The sequence below is a fragment of the Paroedura picta genome, chromosome 4 (genome assembly GCF_049243985.1).
Source record: "Paroedura picta isolate Pp20150507F chromosome 4, Ppicta_v3.0, whole genome shotgun sequence".
In the NCBI taxonomy this organism is placed as follows: domain Eukaryota; kingdom Metazoa; phylum Chordata; class Lepidosauria; order Squamata; family Gekkonidae; genus Paroedura; species Paroedura picta.
Window position 1 is genome coordinate 145059306 of NC_135372.1, and position 14229 is coordinate 145073534.

At 51.4% G+C, this 14229-nt stretch overlaps 1 protein-coding gene across 2 annotated transcripts in view; it reads right to left on the reverse strand.

The window, feature by feature from the left end:
* The window catches only part of RPRD1B (regulation of nuclear pre-mRNA domain containing 1B), a 30388-nt gene extending 16174 nt beyond the window's left edge, over nt 1-14214 (reverse strand). Inside the window, exons 1-3 of one of the 2 annotated variants that reach the window (XM_077336100.1) lie at nt 13924-14214; nt 5981-6110; nt 2014-2147 (exon numbers count right to left, since the gene is read on the reverse strand). In XM_077336100.1, coding sequence (XP_077192215.1) covers nt 2014-2147; nt 5981-6110; nt 13924-14074 — 415 coding nt within the window. In that variant the 5' untranslated portion in view covers nt 14075-14214. The remainder of the gene's footprint in view (nt 1-2013; nt 2148-5980; nt 6111-13923) is intronic. The other variant, XM_077336101.1, reaches the window with a different exon arrangement.
* Between the last annotated feature and the right edge of the window lie 15 nt (nt 14215-14229).

Sequence of the window (14229 nt, forward strand, 5' to 3'; positions counted from 1 at the left end):
GCTGCTTGAAGACGGCCAGTGAGGGGGAGCTCCTCACCTCCTGAGGCAGCCCCTTCCACTGCTGAACTAGACTCCTAGAATCCCAGAGTGGGATGGGGCCATGCAGGCCATCCAGTCCCACCCCCACTCAATGCAGGATCAGCCTCAAGCATCCAGGAGAAGGATCTGTCCAGCTGCTGAGGCTCCCCCCCCCCCCCCCCGATATCTAGCTGGTACTGCAATTCAGATCCTCTGCTACCAACAGGAACCTTTCCCTGCTCTCTTCCAAGTGACAATCTTTCAGATACTTTGTTGTTATGCTATTAGTTGCAAAGTTGTGCCTGACTCATCATGACCCCATGGACAATGATCCTCCAGGCCTTCCTGTCCTCTACCATTCCCCGGAGTCCATTTAAACTCGCACCCACTGCTTCAGGGACGTCAGATACTTAAGGAGAGCAATTGGAATGTTGGAAGAACCTCAAGCTCTCTTCTGCAAGAGGGATGCAGGATGCATGTCCACATATGGGGCACAATCCAGTCGCCTCAACTCCTCCCCTTACAGAAAGGACCGAGCAGCCTAGCCCTGTCGTTGAGAAGGACCTGGGGCTGAAGCTGGTCGGGCAGACTGGAGGGCGAAGTGGGAGCAAGCGCTTGGCTGCGACAGAGCGGTTCAAGTGACCCCCCCCCCCCTTCAAGGCCCGGCTATTGGGTTGTCTATCCAGGAGAATGGGGGTGTGATCCTTTACTATATATGCATTTGTGTCAAATGACAGGGTATCAGTTCTGCTTTTCACTATCCGAAGGAGCCTCAAAGCAGCTTCCATTCGCCTTTTCTTCCCTCTCCCACAACAGACACCCCATGAGGGAGGTGGAGCTGAGAAAGCCCTGATATTACTGAAGAAGAAGAAGAAGAGTTGGGTCTTATATGCTGCTTTTCTCTACCCGAAGGAGGCTCAAGGCGGCTTACAGTCGCCTTCCCTTCCTCTCCCCACAACAGACACCCTGTGAGGGAGGGGAGGCTGAGAGAGCCCTGAGATTACTGAAGAAGGAGAAGAAGAGTTGGGTCTTATATGCTGCTTTTCTCTACCCGAAGGAGGCTCAAGGCGGCTTCCAGTCGCCTTCCCTTCCTCTCCCCACAACAGACACCCTGTGAGGGAGGGGAGGCTGAGAGAGCCCTGATGGGACTGCTCTGTGAGAGCAGCTCTATCAGGACCAGGACTAGCCCAAAGTCACCCAGCTGGCTGAACGTGGAAGAGGAATGGAGAATCAAAGCCTCACCAGATTAGAAGCTGCTGCCCTTAATCACTACGCCAAACTGGCTATTTGTTAAACCAAATTGTTCTGTTCTATACCAAATATGCATCACATTTTGAACTTGAGTACTGAAGTGCAGCGGTTCCAATAGATTTCTTCTCCAATAAACAATATGTAACAGAGAAGAGCCGGAGTCCAGGAGCACCGCAAAAGCTGACAAAATTTGTGGCAGGGGAGAAGCTTTCATGAGTCCCTGCTCACTTCTGAGGAACCTTTTTTTTAAAAATCTGCAGAGCCAATCAGAAGACTTGGTGGAGAAAAGCTGCACCTGGCCACACCCACTTTCTAAAAATGCCTGGCAGACCCCAGGAAAGCACCAGCTTGTTCTTACCCCTGAAGAAGTGAGCTGTGACTCCCAAAAGCTCCTCCCCCTCCCAAATGTTAAGTCTTTAAGGTGCTCTTTGCGGCTGCTACAGGCAGATTAGTGCAGCTCTGCATTTCAAACAGAACATATTGAAAGTGCTCATCAGCAAAGCAGAAAAACATGACTAAATGCTGGTTTCCAGGCTAGCCTATGGGAGAAAGCCCCTGTAGAATGACAGAGGGAACACAGAGAACTAGGAGGCTGGCAGGAGGCACTGGAAGATGCAGAGTGTAGATTTGCACTAAGCTCTCCCAGTCCCATGCCTGAGCAGGTGTCACGATTACACCGGGGCCAGAGTCCTTGCCTACTAGCTACCACCTATCATGTGATTCTTAACAGCCTTGCATGCTTACCTTTGGGCGGGGGGCTATTGGAGTCCTCCATGGACAGTTTCAGCTGCTGTATGAATTCACCGCCATACACGCTCCTCTCTTGCCAGATGTTCAGCAGTCGCTCCAAGGGCTTTTTGCAGCCCTCATCTGCCTCTCTGGAGGGAGAGAGATTTAAACAGAAGCAGACTGAGAGATGCCAAGGTAAGTCTTGAACTCCCCCCCCCCCACACACACAGGCGGAAGAGAGGGCGAACAGCAAGGCTTCCACACTTGGCCCTCCTCCTCAGAATGGGGGAAAGTGGGGCTTGCCAAGAAGGACGCCCGCCTCCACAGCAGCAGGAAGAGGCATCTGGATTAGGAACATGTGGCTCCAAAGCAATGGGGCCCTCCAGGCAAGGGGCCCCCAGCAGTTCTGAGACACTTCTGGAATTCCAGCAGTGTAGTGGTGGAGCCACAGAAAGGCTGGCCCAGCTTACCCCCAAGCACACAGGGACGATCCTTCTTTGAGGTGGCAGTCGAGGCCAAAGGAACATTTTTAAGCAATCATATAATCATAGAGCCTCTTGTGGCGCAGAGTGGTAAGGCAGCAGACATGCAGTCTGAAAGCTCTGCCCATGAGGCTGGGAGTTCGATCCCAGCAGCCGGCTCAAGGTCGACTCAGCCTTCCATCCTTCCGAGGTCGGTAAAATGAGCACCCAGCTTGCTTGCTAGGGGGTAAACGGTCATGACTGGGGAAGGCACTGGCAAACCACCCCGTATTGAGTCTGCCATGAAAACGCTAGAGGGCGTCACCCCAAGGGTCAGACATGACCTGGTGCTTGCACAGGGGATACCTTTACCTTTACTTTATAATCATAGAACAGAATCACAGAGTTGGAAGGGACCTCCAGGGTCATGTAGTCCAATCCCCTGCAGAATGCAAGAACGCATAACTACCTGCTCACCCACAGTGAGCCCAATTCCATGCCCGGATGATGCTCCACTCCCCCCCCCCCCCAAAAAAAAAATACCCCTATAATCTGTGGCCTGTATGGTTTGGAGTAAATTCACCTACTGATCCCCAAGTGGCGAGCAGCATTTCCCTGGGCATGCAGGAAAGGGCCATGAGAGACAAACCCAAGCACATCCCTTCCTGCCCACCCAATTGCAATCTGCTTTAAAGCCACTTCTTTAAAAACTTCCAAAGATGGAGAACCCACCACCTCCTGAGGAAGTGCTCTAACTGTCAGAAACTTTTCCCGGATGTTTAGCCGAAAATTCTTTTGAATTAATTTCATCCCATTGGTTCTGGTCCGTCCCTCCGGGACAAGAGAGAATAACTGTGCTCCATCCTCCATATGGCCCCCTTTTAAATACTTGAGGATGGCTATCAGATGCCCTCTCAGTCGTCTCCTCTCCAGGCTAAACAGACCAAGCTCCCCCAACCTTTCTTCATACGTCTTGGTCTCCAAACCCCTCACCATCTTTGTTGCCCTCCTCTGGACACGCTCCAGTTTGTCTACATCTTTCTTCAGTTGTTGCACCCAAAACTGAACACAGGACTCCAGGTGACATCTTACCAGAGCAGAGTAAAGTGGTGACCTCACCTTGTGTGATCTGCACTCTATACCTCTCTTAATACAGCTCAAAATCCCATTTGCGTTTTAGCCATCGAGTCACCCTGCTGAGCCAATGAGGATTTGCAGAGTGAATTAGAAGCCTTGCTGGAGAAAAGCCCCACCTGACTCCCCCCCCCCCCACTTTCTAAAGACGAGGCTTTCATGGCCAGAGTCAACTGGCTGCTGTGGGCAGGGAGTTTCAGTCCCAGTAACTGTGGCTGGCATCTTCAGAGCTCAGACCCTGCCAAAGTGTGGAGTGTGCAAACAGTTACTGAACGAATGGACTTGCTAATGAACTCCACGCAGACACGAGGCTTCCTAGTTGCAGCCCACCTCCTGGGAGACTCCCAGTAAAGGCAGGAATGTGATACGTTCCAACCCCATCCCCCCCCCCCCAGAAGTAAATAAAGTGCCCGGCACTGCGCCCTTTGCAAAGAGAGATTCCCATCTCGCTGTGCCCTGCCTGTGCAGGTGCCAGCCACCGTTACCAGTGAAACATCAGGCGCTAAAACTACCAGGCCACGGCCACACAGGCCTCGAATGTGCAACCACCAATCTCTAAAGACACTTGGTGGCCGCCAGGAAAGGTGCCCCTGATCTATTTATCCACAATCCAGAAAGCCCCCGCTGCCTCGGATCCCTCTGTGCCTTGTAGATATACTGGGTGCGCAGTCTGAGGCCTTTTCTAAATGGCGCTGCAGCCTTTAAGGAGCTGATAACGCATCCCGTGCCGGGAAATGACACACGCAGCTGCTCAGTTGTCGCCTGTCTCCCAGGGAGAGGAGAGTCACCCAATGACAGACGGAGTGAGCCCAGCAGGAAGGCAATCAGCACCGGGGGGGGGGGGCGGTGACTCTGATAAATCCACAGCAGTTGTGACACCGACCTCACTTAAAACAGTGTTCAGACAGGGCAACGAGTCCAGGAGAATCGCTAACAACAGAATGAGCCTGCCAGCTGAAAGGCGGAGGTGAACGACTTGAGATCCCTGCAGGGAGTACGAAGACTCAGTCCTCTGAATGGTGCAGCCACAGCCCTTCAGAGCCACAGAACCAAGGAAAGCCAGGTCTGCTGATCTGAACTGAACTGAATGTTTATGTGGTGCGGAGAAATCAAATGGAGCCTCAGAAGAAACAGGAGGAGCCAAGCAAGCTTACGTCCCTTCAACAGAGGCAAGGTCACAGTTGGTGCCAGCCCACCCCCTCTCCCAGATGCCAAACTCCAGGTGGCATCTGGAGATACCTTGTTCTTGCAATGGATCTCAGGCAATGGAGACACTCTTCCCTAGAGAAAGTGGCTGCTTTGGAGGGGGGGGGGGGCTTTGTGGTAATATAGCCCTGCTGAAGCCCCTCTCCTTCCCCAACCCGGCCCTCTCCAGGCCCCACCCCCAAACCTCCAGGTTATTTTGCCACCCAGCGCTAGCATCCCTACACCCCCCCCCCCCTGCATTTTCCCTCCTCTCCTTTACGTACTGGATGGCAGGCTTTGGAGGAAAAGACACAGTTAAGAAAAATATCAGGTTAACAGCTTTAAGGCTGCAACTCTTTTCAAGAGCAACTAGCAATTTATTCCACACACACAACTGCTTCTTTGCAATACAGAGGGACAAACACAGACACACACACACAATTCAGGTGCGTAGCTGTCTTGGTCTGGAGCAGCAGGGCCCCTTCAAGGCCAGCAAAGTTTTATTCAAGGTAGAAGCTTTCATGCACAAAAGCTTGTACCTTGAATAAAACTTTGCTGGTCTTAAAGGTGCCACTGGACTCCAACTCTGCTACACAAGAAAAATGTTTCCATACTGTACATTCCCCACGGCCTTTTGTTTTCTATAACTATATCAGTGGAGACCCAAAATAAAGGCCTGAGCTGGGAAAGACTCTCATGCTGGCCTTTCACGAGACGTGGGATGACTGATGAGTCGAACCCATTCCACACAGCCCTGCTGGACACTGGAGGCCACGGGCGGTGGATCTGCTTCCTCCAGTCGTTGTGACTTTCCTGCGTTCTGCAGGGGGTTGATCGGGGGTAGTCAAACTGCGGCATTTGCTGGCAGGGGCTCCTGGGAATTGTAGTCCATGGACATCTGGAGGGCCGCAGTTTGACTACCCCTGGACTAGATGATTCTGGACGCTCCTTCCAACTCTATGATTCTGTCTTGTTCCCCTGTGAACTCCCCAAGGGCTTCTAAGCAGCCACCACTGAAAACAAAACAAAATCCCAATGGGTTTGATCCAACACCAGCTGTTGAGATACAAGGACAGGGATCCCTGCATGGAAAATAAAAGCTTCTCTGTGTCTTCTTGCTGGCAGCCAGAGCATCAAGACAGGGAAGTTCACAGCAATCCCCCCCCCCCCCCCGGATAAACAGAAGCTGAAGTCGGACCTACCTGGCAACGTGGGAAAAGGCATCCACAAGAACAGATTCGAATTCCCTCGTGAACTCTGGCCCTTTCCTTTTACTGTTTTGGATGACATCATTCGCCAAGTATAGGAAAGTAAGTTTCCTACTGGATTTTGCTAGGGAAGAAGAGGGAAAATATTTGCATGGCACATTCAGTATCCAGAAAGACTTCACATCATTTTTATTTTATCCTCACAAGATCCAAAGCCACGGTTACTCCTGCACAGGAAGAGCTGAGTTTTCTGCTTTGTGCTCCTCCTTTTATGCAAACTATTTGATCAGATGCCTTCCCCACTCCTGGGGGTTTGCAGAAGCTGCCCTGTTCTGGTCTTGGGAGGCCAGCCCCCCACCCCCACCCCATTGCCTTGGCTTTATTCCTGCTATTTACTATGCAGGAAACAGAAGTCATCTCCTTACACCAGTGAGAAATTGGTATTGGCAGAACCAATCCCAGGGACTTGAGGAAGGGTCCAAGGGAGGAAGTGTGCTTGTCCAACCTGGACGGCATGCTGCTATCAGAGGGTCGCTCTGCCAGGAACCTGGGCATGACCCTTGATGCCTCCCTCTCAACGGAGGCACAAGTCACGAGAGGTGGCTTTCTACCACCTTCGACAAGCCAAACAACTAGCGCCCTGCTTGGCCCCGGAACACCTAGCCACAGTGTCCCACGTGATGGCCACCTCTAGAGTGGACTTCTGCAACTTGCTCTATGCAGGCCCGCCCTTAGACTTGATCCAGAAACTACAGCTGGTCCAGAATGCAGCGGCCAGGGTCCTCACAGCAACACCTCAGAGGTCCCACATCCGGCCCATTCTCCAACAACTGCACTGGCTACCAGTCAAATTCCAGGCCTTAAGGCCATCCACGGTCTGGGCCCAGCGTACCTGAGGGATTGCCTCTCTGCCTACAGCCCACAGAGACTCTGCTACTACCAACTGGCTAGGGATCCCTGGCCCCACGGAAGCTCGCTTGACCTCATCCGGGGCCAGAGCTTTCTCCATCCTGGCCCCTACCTGGTGGAATGAGCTCCCAGAGGAGATCAGAGCCCTAGTGGAGCTTAAACAGTTCCGTAGAGCCCGTAAAAGGGAGCCTCTCCAACAGGTATTTGGTTGAGGTCTACCACAACTAACAACATCTACAGGGCCCCCTGAGCCCCTCCCCATGAATCAAATGCCCTGAACTGACCAACCACAGGACTGTTAAAATGTTGAGGCTGCTAATCCCTTTTCTCTCTGTTATTGTATTGGTCCTGTCCCCCCTTGTTTCATGCCAACTGCCTCAGGGGAGGGCGTCATATAAATGTAATGAATAAATAAAACTCAGACTCATTTTAGATGGACTCTGCATCCTTAACAAGCAAGTTCTACTACTGTTACTGAAAATCCCTAAGATTCGTTTTTCGCTTCTGTGTCATTTTCTGGTCAGGCCATTCTTAACTTCACTGTTCAGCTCATAAATGTGGGCGTATCGTAAGCATTGAGAAAGACAGCCAGTTCAGCCTCTGCATCTGCCTCTGCCTTGCCCACAATGGCTCAGGACAGCTGGAGCCTTCGCATGTCTGCGCTCCCCAATAATCTCTACTCCCCTTTGCCCGTCTGCTTGCCCAAACACAGAACTCGACACGGGTATTTCAGACAAGCACCCCAAACAGCATCCCCCCCCCAAGCTCCTTTGAAAGGTCAAGCCTTGGCTTAGAAAGGCTGCCCACACTGGAAGGGGCTCACTGTGGGGCACTGGCTCAGCAATCACACCGAACCATGTCGGACATACCACAATTGCCATCCTGGTCTCCTAGCAACCTCCCTGACTAAAACCCAGCTAAGCTTCTTTCCTTGGGGCAGAGACTGAGATAACTCCTTTGCTGAACAGGTGGCTTAAAGGTGGAGCTCACGGACAGGGGATAAAGTGGTGGCCACAGGAATAGACGGTTATAAAATGGGAGGAGACTTATGTACAGAGGAGGGGTCTATCAGGGGCTCCTAGCCACTGTGACTGAAGGGAATCTTTAATATTAGAGGGCGTCAATCTCCAACTCCCAAAACCAGGAGACGACATCAGGGAAGGCCCTGGCCACTCTGCCCTGTGGCTGGCCCTGCAGAGGAACTGGCTGGCCCCTGGGTGAGACGGGAGACTGGACTGCATGGACCCACCCTTGTCTGTAGGAACTGTATTCTATAGGAAATTGAGCTAGATGTACTAATCCAATGGCAAGTGCAGATGCATATTTTCACTACCATGTAATTGCGTGCTCTTGCACTGATCTGATCTGCAGAAAGCTCGGTAAACAACTCACTGTATATCATTATGCTTCCACCTTATAGGGGTCTGTGATGCATTGACAGCCGGCTTTTGGGCCCTCAGCCGAAGCGCAGAGAAGAAGAAGAAGAGTTGGTTCTTATATGCCACATTTCCCTACCCGAAGGAGTCTCAAAGCGGCTTACAGTCGCCTTCCCATTCCTCTCCCCACAACAGACACCCTGTGAGGTGAGTGAGGCTGAGAGAGCCCTGAAATCACTGCTCGGTCAGAACAGTTTTTATCAGTGCTGTGACTAGCCCAAGGTCACCCAGCTGGTTGCATGTAGGGGAGAGCAGAATCGAACCCGGCATGCCAGATTAGAATTCCGCACTCCTAACCACTACACCAAACTGGGAAGGCATATTCACATAAGAGGAGAGGAATTCGCCAAAACCCACATTACCCCCCAGCAACATCCCCTGTCAGTTTCTGTGCCCCCCCCAGAGCCCTGAAACCAACCTTCTAGCTCAGTAGAAAATTAGCTAATCTGAAAAAGATGTCCTCCTGCTCAGCTTAATTTAGAGAAGGAGGATCTCCCGATGACTTTCAACTCAGTTCACGCTCTGTACGCCCATCAACACCTACAGCCCTGTAGAGGTTCATTCACAGAGTGGTCATGGCACTGCCTACGGTCGCTAGCCAAAACACCCCAATTCAGGGGAAGAAGGGGCTCCAGACGGAATGTCACATTCTGGTGCTGAATGAGTGCCTGATTCGACAAAAACCCCACAAGCCTTCAAAGCACAGTTCAGATTGGGGGAGATTGGGGAAGTCCTGTCAATGCCACACAGTGAAAGAGGAAGGATCACCCCGTACCGCTTCCTCGGAGCTTCAGTTAGTGGCTCTCTCTGTACTACTCGCTCTAGCCTTGAGCCACTGGGTTAGGGTTTGCCCCGTCTTTAACCTGTTTCGTGGGCATCGCAGTGAACTGTGTACTCAAAGAACAGATCCTGCCAATTCCCCCAAGGGGCCTGACTGCTGCAGAGGAGAATAAAGCGCAATCTTCACCCAGCTTCCAATGGATGCCGCTGCCTACTCCCCCTGCTTCTGAGGCCTTGGTTTATTCTAAGAGCTCTGGGTCTCGAGGGGACTAAACGGGCACCACCCAGCATCAAGAATGTCAGTGCTTTCCGGTCTGGTTAACTGCAGAGACATCATGGGAGGAGGACGGCCATTTCTGAGGCTTCCAGGCAGGGGAAAGCGGGACTCTCCGGACTAACAGCCGACAAATGCAATCCCACAGGGAAACCAAAGTTTCTTCTTCTGATCTCACTGGAACCCACTTTTAGCACAAATGTTCTTAGCTGCCTTCTATTTAGACCCAGCAGGACAGGAGCAAAGAACAAATCAGCTGCTCTTGACATTGAATACTGAACAATGGAACATCGTGTGCCGTGGAGAAGCGACAATCCAAGCGTCGTGGCAGCAATCCTAGACGTGGGTCTCTGACATTTCCTGAAGACGTTTTGGGGAACACTGGGACACGTGGCTAGGTCCAAAAGCCACAATAATCCCCTCTTCCAAAAAAACCAAATGGGGATCTTGAATGACCCCAAGGACAGGACGCTTTTAAATATGGCATAACTTCTTTCTCTCCCCCCCCCCATGTACAATGAAGATATGCCTGCTCTCTGCAGGTAAGAGGACACTGATATGAAACGAAGACCAGAGTAGCCTGGTCTCGTCAGATCTCAGAAGCTAGGTAGGGTCGGCCCTGGCTGGCATCTGGAAGGGAGGCCAACAAGGATGCCCAGGGTTGGGACACGGAGGCAGGCAACAGCAAGCCGCCTCTGAAAGTCTGCTCCCTTGAAAAGCCCAGAGAGTCACCCATGAGGTACGTATCTGTGATTTGATGGCCACTCCACAAAATCCCAGCCCTTCTCAATTCCAAGATGAACCTGTGCTCCGTGCTGCAAAAGAGGGGTGTGCTCTTCAGCTGCCTCGGTGATCACTGCAGCCCGAGGCGGCCAGCCCCGTGGCACAGAGAGGAGGGGCGGCGGGAGCTACACGCGTTGAGCAGGGGGTTGGACTAGATGGCCTGTATGGCCCCTTCCATGATTCTATACATGCAGGCACAGAGTTTACAGAAGTGAAAGATACTGGAAAAGCACTCTTTAGCCAACAGATGCCCAGTCCCAAGACCATTCCTAGCAGTGCCTGCGGGAGCAGCTGCAGAACAGCAGGTCAAAAGGGCACGCAGACACCCCCGTCTCTTTGCATGCCTGTCTTGCGCCTTCAAACCAGCCTCCAGCTCAAACTGGTGTTCAAGGAGGGTGTCTGCAGAACGAGTGTCAGGAGGGCAGGCTTGCTTCTTGCTCCGAAACGCTTTTAAGCAACCGGTGCCTCTCAAGCCCTCAGTGCCCCACCTCTCAGCCCCTTCTTCTAAAACCTCCACAGGGACTTATCCTGGCAAGGCATGAAAGCTTCTGCCGATTCTGGTAAAGTACTAAGTCTTCCGTTTGCTGTTGCTCTGAACCTCAGCTCTGGCACAATGTGTCCCCTGTACGCTGCTACTCAGACAAGCCAACCAGTGCTGGAAAGATGAAGTCGGGTTTTTTTTTTTAAATTATTATTATTATTCAAGCAGGTAGCTGCATTGGTCTGAAGGAGCAGAACCAATGCTGAGTCCAGGGGCCCCTTTAAGTCCAACAAAGTTTGATTCAAGTTGTGGGATGGCGGGGAGGATTTATTCCAGGCCACGCTGGATTCTGGAGATTTTTGGTGGGTGGGAAGGTAGTTGGGAGTTCCTGCATTGTGCAGAGGGAAGGACTAGATGACCCTGGAGGTCCCTTCTAACTCAATGATTCTTGTAAGCTTTCATGTGCAGAGCACACTTTGTCCGACATTCTGTGAGCTGCAAACACGAACGCATGCAACTTGAATAATGCTTTGTCACTGTTAAAGGTGCCACTGGAGTCAGTGTTCTAGTATTCTCGAGCATAGACCTCACCCTTCGCAAGATACTTGTTTCAAGGGACCTACAATAGTCTTCTTGCATGCAGGCACCGGCACGATCCATAAAACAAGAAGCACTCAGCTGCTGGCTTCATCGACAGAACCAAGCAGCCCAATTACATCAACAAGGTTATCAGTCAAGAGGGCATGAAGAACAGAAGTCAGGACTCTCAGGCAGCCACCCCAACAGGTGAACACCAGAAGCCCCCAGGCTGGCAGCAGGTTAGTGCATTTATACATCAGACCTACTTACAGGTCAAACATTTCACAGCTCAGAGGGTTGAACGTGACGAGCCAAACGTGGCCATGACCACTGGACCTCAGTACACAAGCCCAACACACCACTGGGCAGGCCTGTGTTCCTTGGGAACGCAGGCCTAGGAGTGATTCTAGTTCAAACCTTCAAGGGTACAGCGAGAGCAGGGGATGGGAGACTCGGAACAAAACGCACCATAAAAGCCAGAGGCTGTTAGATTAAGCCTGGAGAATACAAATACCTACATTCAACTCAGTGGGTAAACAGCCTACCTGGGTCCCCTACCTTTAACTCTTTGGAAGGTAAGTAGGATAAAAACAACAACAAAATAAGTTACAGCTTCATACAGTAACACTGAGGACATGCTGGTGTTGTGGGTATTTCCACTTTGTTTTCTAATGGGAAAGATTTGTTCATTCATTCGTTCAGCAAACTTACATACAACATCCTTCTCTGCCACATTCTTCTTGCATTATGTTCTTTCTTTTACTCCCAGTCCAGCACAGATTCACACATTTTAAACCTACTTTTGCTGCCCCAGCCAAAGCACTTCCAGTTTTACTAGACGTGTGATTATGAAGTGGAATGAGAACCTAGGTAACTTTTCACCTCCTGTGCAAGAGCAAGGAAACGTGAGCTATGACACTCTACCTGCATTTATTACTGCCCTGCATTTATTACTTCTTCTCATTCTTCTCAGGAACCCATGACAACACAAGCTAAGTTGTTATTGTTTTGCAAACTCCATTCAGTCCTTACTGAAGTGGAAACCTGGATAACAAATAGCCTAAGTAAATACCTGGTGAAAACTTTGAAGAATTTGTTCCCTCAGTATACTTAATTTTTATTAATTCTCTTGTATCTACTTTAAGCCTCGACAAGGCAGACTGGAATACTGTGGCCAACAAAAAAGAGTGAGAAACAATAACTAGGCTGGGATGACTATGAATCAGAGCTCTGCTGAAGTCTACCAATGGGTTGCCAACACTGAGAATTTCCGGGAGCTTTGGGGATGGGGCCAGAGAAGGGCCATCAAGAGGGCCTAATGCCCAAGAGACCACCTTCCAAAGCCCTCTGTTTCCTCCAAAGGGCTGATCCAAAGTTCTGAAGTTCACTTGTAATTCCCAGGAGAGCTGCAGCTTGCCCCTGAAGACCAGCAAGACTCAGTGCATGATGGAATAAAGGCAAAACACCTGCACATCAGTGAGAGCTTGGCATATGGGTCTGCTGGCAGCTAAGAAACAAGAAATAATTAGAACTCTAATAAAGATTTATTATTTGAAAGCAGAGTTACTAGAAGCTGTTTTAATTCTAGCTATGCCAGCCACGAGGGAGTTCTTGATAAGCAAGTTAAGATAAGGAAGCCTTTACTGAACCTCTCTCTACTACAAAATAGTTGAAACTTTTGTTAAGCATGTGCCTCTCGTGATCTTCATGCTTAGCCACCCACCCCAGGTGGGCAATTTAGTTTTGTGATCTGCACCTGAAGGCCAGTGAGCCTCATTGCACGACAGATTAAAGGCAAAGCACCTGGACCATTGGTAGCCAACCTGTAAAGCAGACTTCCTCAACTGGGTTTTGTGCGGCTTTCTTGGCCCTGGAAAGGTTTCCTGATTGGGTAGGAATTAATTAATTCTAATTATTTAAAGATAGATTCAAGTGGGTAGCCGTGTTGGTCTGAAGCAGCACAAGAAAACAAAATCAGAGTCCAGTCAGGCACCTTTAAGACCCACAAAGATTTATTCAAGGCGTGAGCTTTCGAGTGCAAGCACCCTAATGAACTGACCATCATGACCATCAAGGTTGTCACGTGGAAGAGGGCAGGATGCTGTTTCCGTTGGCTGCAGAGGAGAGGACACGCAGTAATGGGTTTAAACTTCAAGTACAACGATATAGGCTAGATATCAGGAAAAAGTTTTTCACAGTCAGAGTAGTTCAGCAGTGGAATAGGCTGCCTAAGGAGGTGATGAGCTCCCCCTCACTGGCAGTCTTCAAGCAAAGGTTGGATACACACTTTTCTTGGATGCTTTAGGATGCTTAGGGCTGATCCTGCGTTGAGCAGGGGGTTGGACTAGATGGCCTGTATGGCTCCTTCCCACTCTAGGATTCTATGACAGTGGGACTATATAAGCAAAAGTTATTCCTGTTACATTAGTACATGATAAATCTTTGCTGGCCTTAAAGGTGCCCCTGGGCTCTGATTTTGTTCTGTTGCACTGTTTAAGTTTGCTCAGCATTTCTGGCGTGTGATGGCCCTGCTGACACGCGCCCCTCCCCTCCCCTCCCAGAGGGGCCAGGGACGGGAGGGAGGCGGGGGGGGGGGTTTCCAGGATCCCTGCACGCCTGAACCAAGTTCCGGGGATTCCTCGGCAGTAAGAAGGTCCAGCAAGACCCCCCTCCCCTCCCCCCCCGGCCGGCTCACCCTTGCGGAGCTCGCGGTGCCAGACGGCCACGATGGGCGCGGCGTGCTTGCGGTGGTGGATGAGCCACAGGCTGAGGGTCTGCACGCTCTGCTGCGAGTTGCTCAGCTCCGACAGCTTCCGCTCCAGCGCCGACTCCGAGAACGAGGACATCTCGCGCGAGCCGCGGACGCCCGGCCAGGCAGGGAGGGAGGGAGGGAGGGAGGGAGGCCGCCCGCCGGGGCCCCGAGCCCACCCGGCCCTGCCCTCCGCGGGCCCCTCGTCCTCGCCCGCCGCCAACCGCCACAAAATGGCCGCCCAGCCTGCGC